Genomic DNA, 22,301 nt, shown 5'->3' with positions numbered 1-22,301 from the left:
CAAATTAACAAGGTGTCCGACCAACTAGGCTAATTATTCCATGCGTGAAAGCGGGAATGCGTCAAACGATTGGGTGCGCGATAGCGCCTGCGTGTGGTCCGACTGCTGCGGCCTGTAAATGCATTCCTGCATTTTATAAAACTAAACAGTACACGCTCCATCTGCAGTGCCCGGAGAATATGTCTGCGTGGCTGCATGCCTAACCCCCGCGCTAGCTTTTGCGGCACGATAGTGTCTGGCCTGTCTCAGTACTAAGAGTGCGTCCCGGTACAAAGCTTAATTCGAATTAATTGGAAACGCCTGTATAGCCGGTAGCACTGCACAACATAGGATTCCGGCCGCTACCTGACGTTGCTTCAGGGAAAGAGTACAAATTTAAAGCTTACCTAATGTGACAGAATCCTGTGCACAAAAGTCAAAAGACACCTGGTCATGGAGTAACGCACCTTTTCTTTTTTCTTTGGAGACATCGCCATGCTAGAGGCATCATTGAGGACTTTACATCGGCGAGCAATTTCTTACTAGGTTGTGGGTTCTCGGTAAAAGTCAGTACGCACTCTAGCGCTTGGAATGACGAAAGCGTTTTGTTTCTTATGAAGAAAGAAAGCGAGCTTGCGTGCACCAATGTGCTTTTGTCATGCTCCGTAACAGCGAGCACAGAATTATGCACAGCTGTCACCATACGAGGCTCATAAGCCTCTTGAAGGGCGCTGGTGTTTTGCTATTTCGTTTTATGCGTTGTTTCCTGAGCACTCTCCTAAAGAAAGATGAAGGGCTTGACAGATTTAGAAAGTGTAGCGCTATGCGTTAAGGCATCCCTCCTGGAATTAAGCGAAGGAGACAAGCGGTCATTAAGCGTCCCTCTGTGCCAACTCTCGTCGTCAGTCATGTTTCCGAGTTTAGGCTAGGGTCAGTTGCTTTCTTTATGTCGCGAAGTGCCATACCTGCGAGTAGAGAATGGCCCAGAGGGAAAGCAGAAGGATACACGCTGTGCTTTTCAAAGCTTGCCCCAAAATTAAGTTAAGGGGTTTAGCGCCCAAATCAACACGAGACGCTATAGTGGGGTGCTCAAGATTACGACAACCTGAGGTTTTTCAACATGCAATTAAGGCACGGTACACGGTACACTTTTTCATCATTGTGAGCTTCTCTTGGACGCCCAATAAAAACCGTGACATTGTTACTGAAAAGTTTTCCTTTCTTTCTTTCTTTCTTTCTTTCTTTCTTTCTTTCTTTCTTTCTTTCTTTCTTTCTTTCTTTCTTTCTTTCTTTCTTTCTTTCTTTCTTTCTTTCTTTCTTTCTTTCTTTCTTTCTTTCTTTCTTTCTTTCTTTCTTTCTTTCTTTCTTTCTTTCTTTCTTTCTTTCTAATTGACTTGCCGACCTGTCTACAGACCATCTTCGCAGTGCACACGGTCACACTGCGCAGTGAAACTAAGGTCGACGGGAAGAGCGGATTGACCGACAACTTTTGGTATTCAACCGCTGGTTTCAGCTAGTTCGGATCATCAGCGCACACCGTCGTTCCCGACGGTTGCAGAGTTTCCGAACCAGGACAAACGCTTTCACTAGCTCCGTGCGCGTGCCTAAGGCCAGACCGGGCTTCGAACAAACGGCCCTGATTACGCCGTTCCAGGGCCTGCCGCAACGCTTCCAAGAAACCCTGCCGACTGCAACCAAGTGCACTAGGCCTCCTGTAGGCGGCGCAGCAGGTGGAGTGTTAACGAGTCTTGCACAACGCAGGTTCCCTGGCGACAGGGACTGGGATAAAAGGGCAAAGGTGTACGGCGTGCCGTCGGCTGCTTTAATTAAGGAATCTCGTGGGCTGTCGTCGAGGGGAGCCTGCACTCGTTCATTCTTCCAGTAGAAAGGAGTTACATCTCTGTTAGGAATCGGCGTCCAGGATCGTATCCATGTTCGGCCTTAGGAATCAGAAGCAAAAACCAACACGTGTTACAACTCCGTCGTGCTAACTGTGTTGCCCCAGGGGGGTCAGTGAACTGAGCTAGAAGGTACAAAGGAGTCAGAAGAAATAAGCGACGGAACAGAGAAGTCAGGAAGAAAAATACTGGAACGCCCGCCTCGGCTCGGGCGTCAGGTGGCGCTCACATCACCGAGCCACCACTCTTTGTTAAGGGCATAGAAACACGACGGGAAAACAGAGAATTACGGTTTAATTTATCCTACATGCGTGATGGACAAATGGTGCAACAGAAGGTTCGCAGACTGATGTATGCGGGCGACATAGTGCTACTAGCGGACAATGCAAGACATTTACAGACACTGGAGAATATCTTCTGTGGCAACGCATGCGACAAATCTCGTCTTAAGTTTAACACCGAGAAATCAGCAATTATGATCTTCCATGAAGAGACGAGTAGTTACGTGGTGTCAATTTACACCAAGTCATACACGTAGTCAAGCAATATAAATATACCTCGGTGCATACATAAACGAAGGAGAGAATTACGCACCCACCGAGACAATCTGAAAACAAAGGGGAAGCGTAATGCAGCAATAATGAAACATAGAACCATTTGGGCCTGGACACAGTAAATATGAAGTGGTGCGTGGAATCTGGAAAGGAGTAATGGTGCCAGGGCTAACGTTCGCAAATGCCATTCTGTGCTTAAAATCGGATATCTTGTCGGGACTGGCAGTTAACCAAGTATGGATAGGCCAGTTAGCTTTGGGAGCCCACGGAAAAACTATGCAGTGAAGAGTGACATGGGTTGGACCTCGTTTGAAGTCTGAGAAGGGCAGAGCAAAATTAGTTTTGAAGAAAGACACAGGAAGATAGACCAAATAATTGGACGTCTCCAGTGCACGAGTATCTGTGCCTCAAAAGCGTGGGCACAGAATGGAGAAAGAGGTCAGTAAAGCTGGCAACCAATTGCAGGATGCTCGAAACTGTATACAGACAACCAGGAGTCATCAGAAAGAAAATGAAAGAAACAGAGACATTGAATTGGATGCAAAGAATGAAAGCAAAATAGACCATGGTGATTTACAAGAATATGAAAAAAGGAAATTAGAAGGGAACGTTAACTGTCCATTCAATGCTCTCTGTTACAGAAGTCAATGCTGAAATTCGACACAAGTACAACGATTTAATTTGCCAATTTGTCCATAATACTCGTTTCATCAACCATGGCGTTCTTATATGCATGAAGTCGCCAGTGTACCGAACAACTTTGACTAAGTACTCAACCTCGTGCTTTTTCAGTGACGGCATCGAGTCGCGTGTCCAAAATCTGTATTTATTTCCGAGTTTACAGGAGTCCTTATTGCTGTTTTTCTAGCTTTAATAATTATGCTACAACGCTCTTCTTAAAAGCATTCCTATTCATTAAAGCATAATCTCGAATCCTTCCCTTTTTGTCTTCCGAAATTGTGGTGATTGTGTTTCTAAGCTCAAAGCGCCTAAAGAGGAGCAAAAAAAAAAAAAAAAAAGGTAAGGAGATTACACGTAATCGCCGACTCCTCCTCTAACCCCACTTACTTAGAAAAAGCGGTAAAACTTAAAAACCGAGAGTCGAGTCTAAAGTAATGAGCAGGGTCGAGACGACGCGGTATAATAATTTTTTTTTCAATGTAAGACATCTTTCATTTCTGTCAGCATAGGGATTGGCTTGCTAAAACTGCATGTAACCCTACATAAATGTAACAAAATGTAACGAAAACATGTAATGCTAATATCGCTTATGTGTGCAACCGTACTTACCCACGTGCATTGCTTTGATATCGTTGATTAGAGGAAGAAAGCCATTACTCGATCATGTAAGTGTCACGTGCAGAGATAGGACCGTTGTCGCGTTACGCACAACGCAATTGGAGCTGCATTTACCCTCTCGCTCGGGATTCAGAGAGGCCGTAGCTCGGCAGTACGCTTGCCGTTTACCTTCTCGCTCAGGGTTCACTGCAGAGAGGACCGTAGCCAGGCGGTACGTTTGTCGATCCGAGCGGGAGTGGTCGCATTTGAGAGAGCTCACTCTGCCATACCAAGTATATTACATCAAATTCAAACCCATGCTATTTAGGAGTTATAAAGCTAACAAGAACACACCGTGGTTGCTTAGTGGCTATAGTGTTGGGCTGCTGAGCACGAGGTCGCGGGATCGAATCCCGGCCACGGCGGCCGAATCTCGATGGGTGCAAAATGCGAAGACACCCGTGCACTTACGTTTGGGTACACGTTAGGGAACCTCAGGTTGTAAAAATTTCCGGAGTCCCCCACTACACCGTGCCTCATAATCAGAAAGTGGTTTTGGCGCATAAAACCCCATAACTTAATTTTTTTTAAGCTGAGAAGAGCGCAATTTTTTTTTTGCAGAAATTTCATGTCTGCTTGGTTACGGATCCCCCGCATTCGACACGCGCGATCGCTGCATGATACATCGTCGCTGCCGTATAGTTTGCTGCGTCCTTGTACTGCGATATTAACAAAAACGCTGTTCAATAACCAAATCATCTGTGGAGGTTTCGTAGGGTAGTATATAGCTGGCATTACTAACATGAACATGGCTTCGGTATCACTACAGGTTGCTGCTACACATGCACGAACAACTCAGAGGAAGAAATTTATAGTATTGTCAGCTGGTCGTCTTCGAGTGCTGTAATTGCGGTCTCAATACAGCTGAGGAAAATTCGGCCAATATATATATATATATATATATATATATATATAGGCTATTCACAATTCACATACTTGAATAGTTACCGTAGCCGAATTTTCATCTGCTGTAATGAGACCGCAATTACAGCACTCGAAGACGATGCCGTCAAACAAAAAAATAATAAAAAATAAAAGATATATATATATATATATATATATGGTCATATCATAAGAAGCCAACAAACACTGACACCAAGGAGAACATAGGGGAAATTACTTGTGCTTAATAAATGAAATAAAGAAACGATGAAATAATGGAAATGAAAGTGGATGAAAAAAGAACTAGCCGTAGGTGGGAACCAAACCCACATCCTTCGCATTTCACGTGCGATGCTCTACCAATTGAGCTGTCGCGCCGCTGTTTTCACTTGTAGGTTCAAGACGCACGTACGATAAGAACGGGGCTTTATTTTCTAGCTTTCTGCCGCGGTCTGCCCGAAAGTAAGTACATGTTACTTGTACATGTTATTTTTCCATTTTTTCCTCATTATTACGCGGTGTCATAGTGAAAACATGTTCAAATACCAGTTAATGTTTTGTAAACATCATTAGGTATATCGTTTTGCAAGTTCTTTGCTACAACTACATATGCTTAAAATATCAGACTGTGGTCAGGCACTTGACGAATGTTATTTTGCAACCTTCCTCGAATTCCGCGCCTAAATTGAGAGGCTTCTTTTTTTGCATTTTGACCACATCGAAGTGCGGTAGCCGTGGCCTGGAATCGAACAAGTGACCTAGAGCTCTTCAGCGCAATCAGTGCTCCTCAGAGGCGTGCTACTAAATAAAAAAGGAGACACTTCTGCCTCACTTGAGCTGTCTCGTTGGAAAGCGCGTACTTCCATGCGCAGATGGAAGTGGGCAGGCGAGGGTGAATGCGCACGTGATCGAATGAACCCCTCGTATCTTCTGCGCCTGTTCTTTATATTTAGCTAGCTTTTCCTTGTGTATTGTTGTTCGTTTTCATGCCATGGTTGCGGGCTTCAAAAAATAATAAGGGCAGAGGGCAAGAACGTAAGACTTCAGCCGCTGTAGACAGATAATGCTCTTTTCTTTCTGTAAAGTTTTCTGTATTAATATGTGTCCCGAGGGTTCCGACTTTTGTGTGCTGCGTCACGATTCCTGCTTGGTTTTCTACTTGGAGTTTTGACTTGACTCAACAGACCGATACTAATATCATGAATAAGAAAATCTGTCCCGTTTGTGCGCATGCGCCGGCTGGATCAGTACACTTGGCAGGAACTCCTTCGCGGACGCGAAAGCGGTCGTGCGTTACGTCGGTTGTACGCTGAAATGAAGGGAGATCTGGAAACTCAATTCGTTTTGGTAAATCATTGGCCTATTTCTAAATAAAATGTCGAGACTTATTAAAGATCCTGATGGAGTAGTTCATTTATTTTCAAGCAAAACGAACACATTTCGAGTGCACTGGAATGTACAGCGACTCTCGTAAAGACATTGTTACTATTGTTTTCAGTCACGAACTTAACAAGAGAGATTCTCCCTGGCGTGCCAAGTGCGACACTTAAATGATGTAGTTAGTTCACTAATACAGTTATTTTTAGATTTATTTCATTGTTTCATTGTTTCCTTTCTTCTTTGTATTTTCTTCGTTCTCTTTCTCTCTTTTCGTTTTTTTATGCATTGCTTTCCTGTTTAGTTTTTTTAATCCCTTCCCATTTTCTTTCTCTCTCTTTCATATTAATTTTGATCTTTCTGCCCTTCCTTCCTTTCCTTTTCTCTCTTTATTCTTCATTCCATCCATCGTTCTTAGGGCTCTTTCTCGCTTCCTTTTTTATTCCTTACTTCTCTCTTTTCTATCTTCATTTTTCCTTCCTTCTTTGTTATAATACTTATTCTCTCAGTTTTTGCACTTGGTCACATGGGCTATCGCCTGGATATTCCTTCTGAAATCCAAGATAAATATTAGGTTGTCATTACAGAGTGTAACAGCCACGTTATTCGCGAGTGCTCAAATCGTAATCGGGGCCTTGTTTGGATAACAGTCCCTCTGGGACGAACTTATTTTGATTACAAATATTTCAGCGACTCCATTATAGCGTTCGTTTTACTTCTTTCTTTTCTTCTCAACCCGAAACAACCAGAAAGCCTATTTCTTGGGACACCTTTGGGAATTTAGGCAACCAAGAGTACAATTAGCGATATTCGTTTATGCCGCCAACATATGAACTTGCCAGGAAAACTCTTGTAGAGACTCCTGCGAAAGAAAGGGCAACGCCAAGTTTGCTGAAATACTGAAATCAGACTGCAAAGCACACTAAGAAATTTGTGCCTTCATGTTTGAGCGCGTCTTCTTGCGGGTAGCTTTCTCGGTTGCTTTGTTCTCGAAAGTAGCTCTGCATCGTTGCTTCCATTCACTCCTGTAAAGCACGCTTTTTTGTATTATTCCCCTTTATGCGGAAAAGACGTAGAGACTGAGCAAGAAGTGGGCGAATGAGGAAGTCAACGAAGGCCCGGAAAGAATCTGCACGTGATCGATTGAACCTCGCGTATCCTCTGCATTTTTTTGTATTTAGCTGTCTTTCCCTTCTGCCTTATTGCTCGTTTTTCATGCCGTGGTTGCGGGATTCCGAAAGATAAAGACACAGGGCAAGAAAGTAAGAGTTCTGCCGCTGTAAACAGAAAACGCTCTCTTTTTCTGTAAATTTGTGTGGCCTTTCAATGATTGCGTAGGTGATTAAAAGAACTTCCAAAAACGTGGTTGCATTAAAGAAACATGTAATATCTGGAAACAAAAAGTGGGACAGTTCCAGAAATTCCAGAAATGTCAGGTCTGTTTTCACTCGAGCTCAAATTTAAGGAAACAGAAATAACTACTAGTGCAATTGGAGTGGGCTGTTTCTGGCGTAGTTTCCCGAGTTCTCTGTCTTAATTCCTCTATTTCGCTGAAGCAGCGCAGGCAATAGTGTCGTCCTTTTTTTTATCGTCTTGTTATCGGGGCTTAAGGAGATGATGGCGCCTGTAGGTGACTCCGGCACCTCATTTCGTTTGACTTGAGGACGAAAAATATATTATTTGCGTTCTTGATGTATGCATTTCCTTACTCGACACATCGTCTACTCCAGTTTCAATAAGAAAACAACTGGCTACATCCCCTGGATTATTTGCTCCACTTTCGCATCCCAAGTGGACTCCGCGATGCGAGACCATCGTGATTTTTCGAAGGGCCTATACGAATTCTTTCGCTGTTCGTACTTGAGTGGTCGACAACGCTACGTTTGATGACTGGGGTCGCGAGGAGACTATACAACACGTTCTGTGGTACTGTCTTAAGTTCTACAGAGACCATTGCTTGCGACTGTCACTTCTGTTAAAGCTTATTATTAAAACAAACCAATTTGGCAAGCTGATCTCATAAGCCATCGCAGCAGGGGGAGATGAAGCTACGACTGCAGTTCTTTAACGACTACGGACGATGCACAAGCGGCTGCACCCTGAACTGGTGGTTACTGTAGCGTACATGATCCCGTGCTGTGATAGTGCCCGACTTTGTGCGTGTGTCTGTGTTCTCTCTACTTCCCACTTTTCCCAGTGTAGGGTAGCAAACCGAATTTTTTTCTGGTTAACGTCCCTGGCTTTTCCATTCTTTTGTTCCATTCGCACTCCCACCCGTCGTCTCCGGTCAGCATTAAACCAGCTGGAACCAAGACCACTTTCAAAGGTGAATGTCATTGTACCGTTGTCGATGGCGTAGAAAGCAAAGTGAGCGGGGCTAGAGCACCTCAAGGCGACAGGTTCCTCCCGACCACTTATGAACTCCAAGTGCACCTTCCCGCATGCGCGCAGCCTACGGACATTTCTCTGCCTTCTTTCCCTTTTTTTTTGCCTCTCTGTCACCTATCCGGCAGCACAGGGAACCAAAGCAAACGAGTTTCATGACTGGTTAACCTCTTTTCTGTTCTGCTATAAATGGATTGCTATGGGGAGACTGGGGTAGAAAGTACATCAGCTACTCTAACCCTCTCTATAATACATCAATAAAGAAAAAAAATGAATAATAATAAAAAGTTTTAAAGAAAATGAAAGAAAATTGTTAATGAAGATAACCTAAGTATAGATAAGAATACTCGTTATGATTTCTTTCTCTTCATATTTATCTGTTTCTCTGTGCGCACATGTACACGTATAAAAATGGGGAAAAGAAAAATATATCCGCATTTTTAAACTACACAATAGACAAATGAAGAGAAATTCAAAGCAGGAATTGGAAACTGGCAAATTATGTCACTAACTGTCGACTGGTTCGTACTGCCTAACAATACCGGACGCAGAGTTGAATAGAAACCTTGAGTGACGTCTCTACGCTATGGCGAAAGAGAGGCCATGTGGGTACTGGGCTTTTACTACCATAAAGGAGCCGGCGAAGCTGCCAGAAAAATACCCACAGAAGGGGAGACGCGCGCACAGAGGAGATCGATGCTGACGTCACTCCGACAAGCTCCTGCTTTCCTCCCGGTCACTTTGAGAGGTTTCGGGCATATTTGGTCCAACGATACGCGGCCATACGGGAGACATCAAAGGAAGCGGTGAATGCTGTGACTGAGTGAACCCACGAGGTCGCGTCTATGGAAACGGTCCGAAATTCGGCGAAGCAATTAGGCTTGCGAGTCTCGTTCGCCTTGGTTCTGCAGAAAGGATATTAATGTACTCGTGTTTTAGCATTACAGTCGAGACGCATTATTATCACCCTCTTAATTACGGAGACAGAGACAAAAGGGAACTTAATCGCGGATCACTGTAATTATGGCCTATTGATAGCGGCGACTTCTTTCTTTCTTTACATCGGTGCATTCGTGATTGGTTAATATGGAGAGAACGAATCGGGAAGATACACAGGGCCACAAGAATAAAATAAGGCCACACGGAAGCCTGAACGCACAAGCCCACACGGTCTAACGCGAATTGGCATACTTGACGCGATTAGAGCAGCGGGAAGAAATGACACATGGAAAAGGAGAGCACAGACGCTCCATTTTAAACAACAACAACAACAACAACAACAACAACAACAACAACAACAACAACAACAACAACAACAACAACAACAACAACAACAACGACGACGACGACGACGACGACGACGACGACGACGAGAAGAAAATCGGCGAAGAAATCGACAGAGCCGAGGGCGTTATAGGCATACGTAACTACACAATACAGATATAGAAATTTAACGAGGAGAGAAAAAATCAAAAAGTGATGGGCAAAACACTATAGGCTTATACAACACCTGACAAACTCAAGCAGGCTATAGGTGACTATTCGTCGTCACCGTGTTTGAAAGAGATGGCCAATACAAATAAGCACCATCACCATTGAAATGAAAAAAAAAATAATAATAAGAGCATCCTCTTCACTGGAGACTTGGTTCATAGCACGGTGTACTAAGACGCGAAACAAGGTGCAGTAAGAAAAGGACCAGGAGAGTGCGTCATTCACAACGAAGTTTATCCAGAGCAGACATGTTGGCTCTTTATAAAGCAGGCGACAGCGCGCACAAATAGGCGCGGCCACCGCAGGAAGTCTACCGAGACGAAATTGCGAAAATGCGGGCCTATTTCGCAATTACACATCATTTCGCAATACCATATGATTGTGGGGTGCGAACGTGCTTGCGCATGCTGGTACCTGTCCTACAAGAAAGCGAACCTGCCCGCTATGGATAAATTTCATTGCGAGTGACGCAATATCACGCCCTATTTTTTACTCTACATTGTCGAGTGTCGTATGACACAACAAGGAGTACGAGCTAACTATACCAGCGACAAGTAGAGAAGCACGGCTTATCAGAAATTGTTGATCGGCGAGCTATTTTATCCGCGTTGTCAAGGACAACGTCAATATTAAGGTAAGTACACTGCGGAACAGACTTACGGTATATGACTCTAGACTGAGCAGGAAGTGCCTGCCCTTTATTTAGTGTTTACAGCAACCTTGAACGCGAAGCTCAATGTTTTTTTTTTTTAAGCGTCTGTGATTTACAGCTCCAAGACATTTGAAGTTGTCTATATGATGTCTATGTCTATGTGATGGCCATGGCGGAGTGTAACATTCTTCACTATTATTATTTTTTTCGTTATCTGAACGTTAATACGCTGCAAACCATGGAAAATATACTGCTAAGTGCCAAGGAAGACCAAAACACGCCTCAGGTTACGAAAGTACGACTCACCGAGAGGTAACGCTGCTGTGCACGCCATGTGCAGGAACAGGTCTTAGTTATAGCCTAATTTTCTGAGGGAATTAGCGTTGCTTTTACATTTGTTATTAGGAATGAGTATACTCGTGAATAGTTTTGGCCAGAAACAAAAGCGCTGATAATAACGAGGCAGGCAGGCGTGTACCGAAGTTTTGAGGAGAATATAGATTCGGAAGGATCACAGTTAACATGAAGGTTGCTTCAGGTCTCTTTAGAATGGCATTTTGTGCGCTTAGGTGTGTTCTTTTTTTCATCTCAATTTAATATCAAGATAACTTGTAAGCTTTAGCGACTTTTCATGCGCATTGCTGTGAACAGCCCTTTTTTAACGCGGACAGATACTACTCGTGCTTATCATAGGTCATGTGCTGACTGATCATTACACATGATTTGTACAGATTTGCGGTTTATGTCACGTTCTTACTACGTTTGTAGAGTAGATGTAGTGTGTGTTTTTCAGTCTAAGCAATTATTCTCATATTCACTGTTCCTTTTTGTGTGTTTGCGTATTAAGCTACGATTTTAGGAGACAGGGTTTGTAGTAGCCAAACTTACCATACTGTCGCAGTTAACAGATAATAAGAAAGCAGGTTTATAATACAGCGTTATTAGACATAAATACTCGAATTAATGTAACCCAAGTTTAACATAGCCGCACATATGGACCTTCGTTAAGCGTGTATATTTGTATACCGGTTGTTCTCTTCGAATAAAATCTACAATTGTGAGTGAGAAATCGTCAAGGGCTTGTCTCCTCTGTGTACGTCTATTTCTCGCGCTGCAACTAATTACGACACATGCGACGCTGTAGCATGTTATCCGAACTTTATTAAATTATGTGGTTTTACGTTCAAAAACTATTTTCTGATTATGAGGCACGCCGTAGTTGGGACTCCGGAAATTTGGACCACCTGGAGTTCTTTAACGTGCACCTAAATCTAAGTTCACGGGTGTTTTCACATTTCGCCCCCATCGAAATGCGGCCACCGTGGCCGTGAATTAATCCAGTGACCTCGCACTTAGCAGCCCACTACCATGGCCAATCCGAACTTTGTGGTATCGAGGTTGGAGTCCAGAAAAAAAAGAAATGTTTTTCGTAAGCCTTGCGGTGGTTCGTTGACTCCTGAAAAACTGCGCCCGTTATTGTTAAACGTTTACGAATTAAATACATTTAATATAGTAAAACGTTGATGCCATACATAATACCTGAGTCCATCCCGCCAGCCTTGCGGCACAGCCGCTTGCAAAATAATTTGAGACCGCAGGCACAGGTGAGCTCATGCTTCCACCAACGAGATGTTTCGTAAGGGAAAACAACAAGCAAAAGGACGGCAGGGCTTTCGTAACTTATCCGGCTGCAGCCGTCCATCGACGCGTTCGCATAATCCTTTTATCCACGGCGAGAGCTAAGGCGAGTGTGCCAAGGTTCAGTTTGCATATCGTTAGTTTGCAGCAATGTATACCAGTACGATCTCGAAAGGCACGGCGGTGACGGGGGGGAGGGGGCGTGAAGTAAGAGGGTCTCGGCGGCAAGAAAGATGCGATTATCACGGTTCGCTGCCGATTGCTGTTCCGTGCATAGCAGCTCTTAGCCATGTGCGCGGGGGCGACGCCGAAAGCTCCCGACAGTGTAAGCTGCGCCTCATGCATCTTCCGGCCTCTGACACTAAGCGGAAAATGTGCGTAATGCGTATTTCGTTTAGTATTTCTTTGCTATTTTGCACATAATAAAGTACAAAATAGACGTCGTGATAGGGCGCACATCAGCGACGCCGAAAGAAGAGACAGGAAGTGTGTCCTCAAAAATTAATGTAAAAACTTTACTGTGGACATGTTAAGTGTCGTAGAGACAGGGCCTGAACTCTTCTTGCATTATATATATATATATATATATATATATATATATATATATATATATATATATATATATATATATATATATATATATATATATATATTAGGGGTACGTAGAACTGAAATATACAAAGATTGTCCGTCTGCGCCCCCGAGACATCACCCTCACTCGGTGTGCTTTACGAAAGAGACGAACAAGATCACGAAGACATAACTCAACTAGTTGACTGTTCATGTGCCTAACCGCTTACGTTAACTTTCATGCGGAACTGCAGAAGCCCGACTGACGCACAAATTACGTGTGGCCGGCAATGCAACGAAGGGATCGTAGTCAGCTTTTTTCTTCTCCTTTTCTTCCGCTGTTGCTCGCGGCAAGTGCACAGCATCTACGGTTCCGTACACATTTCGTGAGACCATGAATCAACGGTCGCATGCGTTAACCCTAGTAGCACAACCTACCATTTTCAATAATAATAATAATATTTGGGTTTTTTACGTGCCAAAACCACTTTCTGATTATGAGGCACGCCGTAGTGGAGGACTCCGGAAATTTTGACCACCTGGGGTTCTTTAACGTGCACCTAAATCTAAGCACACGAGTGTTTTCGCATTTCGCCCGCACCGAAATGCGGCCGCCGTGGCCGGGATTCGATCTCGCGACCTCGTGCTCAGCAGCCCAACACCATAGCCACTGAGCAACCACGGCGGGTGCTACCATTTTCATACGCTCAGTTAGACGCCTCCGAGCTCTAATCTAAGCGCCGTAATGTTAACGCAAAGCCAATTGCAGCGTTTCTTTTTTTTTCTGTTTTTTTCATATTATGGAGCAAGTTTTCAGGTGTTGGCTTTCCAGGATGCCAATTACTAATAATTAATAACTAAATATTTATTTACTCAAAAACGTATGATTGCTTTTTTTTAAGAGTTTGCTCTCCATGACGAGATATAAAATGGAACAAGTTTTTCACATTTGCCTTCAAGTGCAATGGGGCTTGGGCTTTCCGAGGTTAATGGCAGGCAGCTCAAATTAGCGTTGAGTGTATGGAAGATAACACACACACACACACACACACACACACACACACACACACACACACACACACACACACACACACACACATATATATATATATATATATATATATATATATATATATATATATATATATATATATATATATATATATATATATGTATAAATATTTTTAATTTTGCGGTACGGAGAAGCCGTATAATAAGGAGAGGAACGGGCGCTTAATAGCGATCCAGTGCTTCTGAATAACACCGCCTACGGGTGAAGTATAATGGGTGATGGGATGGACGAAGCCCCCGATGATTACCGTATCTCCCAATGAAAACCAGCAGTTCGTTTTTGCCGAGAGCGTACCACGTACCAATACAAGTTTCAGAAAATTTTCCGCTCCTGCACTGCCATTGGGTCTCTTTGGTATTTTGCACTTGTATTTACCTCTCTCTCTCTCTCTCTCTCTCTCTCTCTCTCTATATATATATATATATATATATATATATATATATATATATATATATATATATATATATAGAGAGAGAGAGAGAGAGAGAGAGAGAGAGAGAGGTAAATACAAGTGCAAAATACCAAAATACCAGTGCAAAGTGCAAATATATATATATATATATATATATATATAGAGAGAGAGAGAGAGAGAGAGGTAAATACAAGTGCAAGATACCAGAGAGAACCAATGGCAGTGCAGGAGCGGAAAATTTTCTGAAACTTGTATTGGTACGTGGTACGCTCTCGGTAAAAACGAACTGCTGGTTTTCATTGGGAGATACGGTAATCATCGGGGGCTTCGTCCATCCCATCACCCATTATACTTCACCCGTAGGCGGTGTTATTCAGAAGCACTGGATCGCTATTAAGCGCCCGTTCCTCTCCTTATTATACGGCTTCTCCGTACCGCAAAATTAAAAAAAAGAAAAATGAAATGAAGAATTGCGAATTTTGTAATAACGGGAATGGTTTCGTTCCTTCCTCGAACTGAACATTGTGCGCTAACGTGCTGAAGCTGTCGTCAATGTTTTCGTGATGTTTAGATTGTTTAGAAGCATAGCAAAAAAATGTGCGACAGTGATTATTTAAAGCTGCGTTTGGTGTTTCCCACTACGACAGACAGGAACAAAAAGAGATAGACGTGCTTGCCGAGATTTACAGCCGTTCTACCACCGCACGCAAACGGGCGGACGAAACTTGGGCATTTTGACGCACGTTCCCGAAGCACAAAGCAAGTGAAAAAAAAAAGAGCCTTCCCCACTGCACATTGGCATATTTTCCAAGCAGCTGAAACATGCATATTGCATTCTGTAGTCCAAGCCTTCATTGTTCTCAATTTTCCTATCTTTCGCCTTCGTTTTATTCAAGTTGACAGCGCTTACTGACACACGCTATTCTGATGTAATGACTCCGGTGTGACAAAAAAGAAAAAGAAAAAGAGGAAAAAAAAACGGCACGTGCAATGCAAGAGCCCGCAAGTAAGCTTTCATACTCATAGCGTCTGCATTGTTAACTTTCAATGGCGCCCACTTTTCTCGATGCAAAACTGAGCAAGATAAGACTTTACGACGACGCACGATATGAGAAAAAAGAAACAACACAGCCGCGCAGTGCATGCAAATATTTGCATTACAAGCAACTCGGCTGAGAGAAATAAACGAAAGAAAAAGAATTGTTCATAGAAGGAAGAAATCGTGTGATGAATGGGGAGGCCTTTGCAGCTTCGCTGGCGAAGTTTGCTGTAAATAACACTCCCTTCTCCCCCTCTTTCTCTCCTTTCAGTTGGGTGCGGCGCACTCAAAGTCCTTCATCATCTGAACACACGTGGCACTCGACAAATTTTTTTCTTCTTTCTACTCTTTAATCACGAGTTCACACGGGCAATCTTCAGTCGCGCGAACAGCGGCTCTTTCAGGGGCGTTCCTTCGAAAAGGCTTCCGTGAATTCAAAGGAATCTCGCGATTAAAGTGCAGCAAAGTTTTGTATACACTGCAGGGTACCGGCTTTAGTTTTGTTTCTCTTTTCTTTATTCGTGCATCCTTGAAAGCGCTTAAACCCGAACTTGTTTGGGCATAAAGGCGTGACATCGTGAATTTGGAAACGCGTGGTGTTCTGTAAGGAATAATGGTGTGAACACTAATAACACGACTATCCCTTTTATTCTTTAGGATATTGAAAAAAAATTGTGACCGAACGTTCCTAAAGCTCAAAGACGTACGCTTTAGTCAAGAGACAAAAAGGAGCTGTGAAGATCTATCTATCTATCTATCTATCTATCTATCTATCTATCTATCTATCTATCTATCTATCTATCTATCTATCTATCTATCTATCTATCTATCTATCTATCTATCTATCTATCTATCTATCTATCTATCTATCTATCTATCTATCTATCTATCTATCTATCTATCTATCTATCTATCTATCTATCTATCTGTCTATCTATCTATCTATCTATCGTTGAGGTGGGGGAAGCATTCGTTACACCAAAAAAGGCAGCTTAGAAATATCTATAATTGCTTCAGGCGCCAGTTAATTCTGTCTATTGAGTGTTTAATTTCAGCGCTTCGCCTGCATTTACAGCATCACTTAGCAAAGTTGTGCAGCAAGTTACACGAGAAAATATGCCGTTTTGAATGGTTTCAGAGTATGCTTAACTCGCATGATGGTTCTTTAATGCACGTATGTCTCAGAACGCGATAGTCGTCGCTCTTCCCTACCACTGCTATGCGGGCGCCATATCCGAAAATAGAATCCCCGTCTTTGTGCTGAAGGCATGATGAATACTAGGGTCAGTAAAAAAATGAAAAATAAAGAGAGAAGAAAGGCCCGCGGATGACACAAAATCAGGCAAAAATTGAAACCTGCACGCCATTCTTAATCGAATTTCGATATTTGCTCTGGCCTCCTTTTTCACATGTGTAACGACATCTTGAGGTGAGATTGCAGAGATGATCGACACTCTATAAGAGTTTCAGAGAATTACTGAAATGTACCGGAGGGTCTATTTTTTTCTTTTTCTTTTTTTTGCCTTATCGCTCTCGAAACCAAGCAGCCGGCTAACCTCACTGCTGCTATCGATTACAGTTTGACCACGAGGCGACGTCTTCGATCAACTCTGAAGTTCCAGGTAAAAAAAAAAGACAAAATGAATATTCGTATAGATTACATCTCACAGGGGCTTATGCAAGCTTAGAAGACCCCGGCCTGTCGCCTGAACCGCTTTCCTCTCGTCGCTATCGACCCATACTCTCTGTTTTCACGCGGAAAACTTGAGGCGAGTGTCCGCACCGGCTGCGGTGAGGAAACTCCTATAGCGCTGGCCTCGCGAGCCGCGTGAATTGATCTACATTATGCAAATGAGATTGACTGCGAAGCTCTCGTAAGCCAACTAAAACCAGTGAAAAATATATGAAAAAAAAAGCCCACACCACCTTGAGACTACTATACTGACCTCCGAAGGGACAGAAGGAGCTTCCGCTTTAATGACTTCCACTACCTTTTTAATGTTCTTTAGATAAACTTACGAAAGCTAGAGTTGATCTAGCTTTCGTGTGGCATTGATCATTGCTAGAAAAAAGTGTAAGGCTATTGCTCTTTCTTTTTCCATCTAATTTGCTTTATCCTGTAACACAACGGAAAAAGAATGTTTGCATAGTTCGTGCGTAATTCAGGACTGAGGCATATTTTTTAACTATATAGTTAACAGATGCGGGGCGAAAACAATAAGAACAAAGGACACTACTTTAGACTGCCTAATTATTTACTGCGTGTTGTAGTGTATGTTGCACTGCGCTGTACCATATTGTACGTTATCGGCAATTTGATGATGGCAAAGCGCGTTTAATCAGATTGCACGTGCGTCACGAATAACGCTATACCTTCTCTGATTAGCGATTTACCCGCAATTAATGATGGTGGTGCGTGAATGAATAGCCTATCTACATAAATGCATCAGAACGATGTCGAAAGGAACGAACAGTTCCGAATGTCCTTGCAGAGCAGACGGGTGCAACGAGTCACAAGATTGACTTCGAAAACTCGAGAATTATCGGCCAAAAAAGAACCCTGAAATGGCGGCTGTATCTGGAGTCGTTGCAGATACAGAAAACACGTCGCACGCGCTCACTCGAAGGGGGGGGGGGGGAACCTCCCCTCGCCGTACACGCGCTGCTTACGTCGCGTGGGGAAGAATACATAAGCTTCCAGTGAACTTTCTTTCACCCCGTTGTGAACAAGGCTTCAGAGCCCCCGAAGCAGAAACATATTAAAGAATTTTCAATAGCCTGAAAGTGTCTGTGGTTTTATTGCGTCGTGTTTCATCCCGAGCAGACGGCTTCCGTCGAACCCTCGACTCCGTGCAGAGTCGGGACGAGAGATTAGATCGGATTAGACGAGCGACGAGCATTTTCACCTTTATAGGGTGCGATTTGGGTGTTTCTCGCCTTTCTGGGCACACGTTCACCCAGTGAAGAGTTTCGGTGAACGATAACCAGTTTTGGGGAGCAATGCCTCTCTTGACCGTCGTCACAATGCGGTACCCTGCATCCCAGACAGCGTTCCACACGAGAGAATAATACGTGCAGTACAAATAAAACTCATTGTGGAAACCACCAACACGGTTATTTTTAGCCTCTTCTTTTCCCATAATGTGTCGCATTCGTGCGCTCATGTGTGCAATAAAAGCGAACTCTTTCTGTCTCCGACGGCAGACGGGCGTGCGCCTCGTTAGTGCCATTATTATCGCCAACAAGGTTCGCCTGCGTTGTCTTGTTAATCGGGTCAACGAATTGCCATATGCAAAGCGAATGGAACGGGGCTGGTAAGTACCCGCTGCGGTGGCCAGCGGCTATGGTGTTTCGCTGCTATGCACGAGCTTGCGGCGGCCGCATTTCGATGGTGGGCGGAATGCAAAAACGCCGGCGTCCCGTGCATAGGGGGGCACGTTAATTATCCCCTGGTGGTCAAAATTAGTTCGGAGTCCCCCACTACGAACGTATCTCAAAATAAAATCGTTGTTTCAGCACATAAAGGCACAGAATTCATTCAGGCCGATAATGTGCAAGCTGTTCAGCGCAGCTGGTGGGACGTGGGTTCTGACGCGGGTCCTTCGTTGCCATAAGTAAGTAGGCTGAAAGGCCACTGGAGCGTCACTGAAGCTTTCCAATTTCTTGATTCTTTCCCGCCCATTACAAAAACTGAAGGAGAGTGACGTCATAAACAAGCGTTGAAGCTTTTACATTTTACTGATGTTCGCCAGAAAAGTGACTGCCGTCCCTGTAGTGAGCGGCGTGCGCCTATGATGCGCTGATGAGTTTGTTGTTCTAACTGAAGTTTCTCGTTCAAGCTCCATTTGTACGCATTACAAGGACGATAAAACAGGGCGCCAAGCTTCTTCCAAAGCTTGCTGCGCTGTAGTTCATGTTTCAAAGAGGCGGACATCGAAAAACAACCGCAGAGTCCGTGTTTTTGTCTGCCATTTCCTGCCCACAAGCGTATTGTACCTAACAAGGCGCTAACCTATGCGCGATGTGTCACAACGGACACATAACTGCGAGTCGGCCTAGTTGGAACATATTCATATTTATACTTTTTGTGCGCAAACAAACAGGGACAAAGAATAGGGGCAACACAAGCGCTCGTCCTTGTGTTGCCCCTATTCTTTGTCCCTGTTTGTTTGCGCACAAAAAGTATAAATATGGACAACGGACACGTCTGTTTACGAGCGTGAAACTAACTCGTCTGCAGGCAGCTTTAAAAGAAATGTTGAAAGGCGGCCATGTTTGGAATTTAGGTCGGAACTGGTATTGCTATACCACCACCAAAGTACAGGGCATGTAAATGTAGGCGTTTGAACTAACTTTGTGTGCAGAAAAATTTGCCGCGCAGGCGAAGCGAGCGTTTCACGAATTCATTAATTGGATGCCCCAGGCAAGCACTGCGCCATCCTGGCGTGGTTAGATTACTTTAGCAGAGCGCTATGTTTGTTGGGCTTGAAAGCGTGGCCTATTAACGCGCAAGTTCAAATTCCAGCTTAACCTGTCGATTTTTCAGCCTAAACAGAGGGCACCCATGACGTCAATGCGGCACATCGTAAGGTTCACGGTGTTATCGCGTGTTTCTGTTCCGATTACGCCTGTAGTTTAGGAAATCTGCCGCATAGAAAGTTAGCGCATTTTATGATATATAGTAGCCCCCGTTATTAACACACTGATAATGTCATTCGTGCGTAATGCTATTCGCATTTATTGTCATTATTCGGCTGCTACGCGGGGATATGTAATCTCATCAGAGGAAAACGATTTCTGCAATCAAACGAGTTTGCTGAACTCATTCGAATGTGTTTCTGTCCTGAAAGAGTACTCTCGCCGAAGAGTGGCCTTGACAGAATACAGCAATCAAAATGAACAATTCTAGCTAGCAGTTATTGCGTTTTCATTTTTAAGCCTTTCGCTATTTGCTGAGACACAACTTTGAACTTTATTACCTTCGGCGCACTCCGCCATGTCGGACATATTGCCGTTTAGACCAGTTTTTGGATTCATACCTGGCTCAAGTCTTTTATCGTCTTAGTACGTGCAATGCCATCTTGAATGTTGAGAAAACCGTATTATAATATCACCGAATGAATGGTACCAAGCTAAAAAATTGTTTTTATTAAGAGGGCATGCATTTAGGAACATTCTGCCTACACACTTTTTTCGGTGCTTTCTTGTCCTCCACGCATCGCTGATTGCCGTCGTCTGTAAATCACATTATGTATCTTCAGCCGTGCAGCTGCGCACAGTAACTAATGTCATTTGATATATAAGATATCATAAGATACAAGTTACATTAAAATTTTCTTTGTGACATGGGCATAAAGATGATGCTTGGCTGGATTGACAGATTACACTTCCGGAACACTAGAAACTTCGATGTTACTGAACTCTCAGTGAACCAGAAAAGTCGCAACGATGACAGACCAGCTTGAATTGCCCGCTCCAGCTCCTCGCGACGTCATAATATTTGGCGAGCGTCTCCTCAAAACTGCTTATTGGCTTGTCAGTAAGCAATGATTACACTACATGCTAACGGGAACCAAAGATTCGGCAACGCGAGTGTTTTTTTTTTTCAGAATTGTTTGGGAACAAGTACGGCTCAAGCACACCTACATATCTTGAAGTTTGTGACATCATACTAATGTAGCATTGTTAGGCTTCAGACGAAATTGAAAGTTTGTCCTTCACTTTATACACCGATAGGCAATTCTTTGCGGCAAAATTAAATGCAAATAGGGCATTGAAAAGTCCTTCTCCAAACTAACGGTACTCCTCTTGGAGCACGACCGGCCTGCTCGAAATTCTAGACGTGTAACTTGCCTGACTGCAGTAACCCAACTTTATTGTGCAATGCCCCTTTAAGTCTCGTAGCAACACATCGCGATCCCTTCAGGAGAGCTGGCAGCAGTCACTGGCGAACTGCCTAGTGTCTCCCGTAGCATCCCTATAAACACGTGCAATTCGGCGTGGGACTTCACCTAATATTGTGAGTTCGTGTTTCGTATCAAAATAGGCCAACAGCGCGAAATTACGCGCACAACTCGAGCGGGTGTAGCAGCAGCTCCTGCGGGTTGATGTCCGTGACGGTGTCATCGCCAGTCCACTTATGCCGGTTCCGTCCAGCCGCAACCCCCATGTGCGTTCACTGAATACAAAGTTGAGCGGGACTCACCTGCGGGTCGGCCCGGAGTTTGCGCATGTGCGGGATGCTTCGCTTGGTGCGGGCCCGGGGCACGGCGCGGTGAACGAAGTGGTACTCGTTCTTGGACCCCAGCACCTGCGCACCGAGAGAAGACAGAAGGGGTTTCGCATCAGCCGTCTAGCAGTGATGTACAACAGACGTGTTCAAGAAGTCTTCGGATATACCGATGTTGAAGTGGAACCTACTGCACAGTTTTTTGTTCTCTTTTTTTGTTTAAGAATTAATAAGTGGTGCCCACAGAATGGCAGCCAAGACGTCAGCGATATCTTCTGCCGCCCGCAGACCGGCCAAAGCGTGGCACTTTCGTGATTGATTTTCAATACTGGGAAGGAGCAGCGACTGCGTGCTGTTACGGAAGGTGAAGGGGGGGGGTGCATTGTTCACATTATAGCTCATAGTACTTATAATTTTGTTCGTCTCAAATGAAGAAACTGAGTGGGCTCCGAAAGAGTGACTACAACAAATTAGCTTGACAGTGTCGTACGAAGCAACGAAACGAAAGAGCAAGAGAAATATTTAATGGGTGTTGGATGTATTTGCTCGTTATGGAAGCCAGACATGCTGCTCGCGATATCCAGGCTCCTAAATGACCAATTAGTGCACAGCACGCACTCACGCGACAAATACAAGCAAGCACGCATGCACAGTGACAGACAATTATGTTGTATAGTTGAACCACTGAACGATACGAAGACTAAGAGCATTTTCGTTGCCGCGAAGCACTAGCAACGTTGGTCTAAGGTTAAAGTGCGTGACGCAGCCCAACTGAGCTGTCC

General features: G+C 43.9%; 1 protein-coding gene across 1 annotated transcript in view; it reads right to left on the bottom strand.

The window, feature by feature from the left end:
- The window catches only part of amon (prohormone processing protease amontillado), a 200,791-nt gene that overhangs the window by 76,735 nt on the left and 101,755 nt on the right, over positions 1–22,301 (bottom strand). Inside the window, exon 2 of the mRNA XM_075675115.1 lies at positions 21,496–21,600. Within this exon, the coding sequence (XP_075531230.1) occupies positions 21,496–21,600 (105 nt within the window). The remainder of the gene's footprint in view (positions 1–21,495; positions 21,601–22,301) is intronic.

The sequence above is a fragment of the Dermacentor variabilis genome, chromosome 11, assembly GCF_050947875.1.
Source record: "Dermacentor variabilis isolate Ectoservices chromosome 11, ASM5094787v1, whole genome shotgun sequence".
Classification (NCBI taxonomy): Eukaryota; Metazoa; Arthropoda; class Arachnida; order Ixodida; family Ixodidae; genus Dermacentor; species Dermacentor variabilis.
This window is presented reverse-complemented; position numbering and strand designations above follow the sequence as displayed.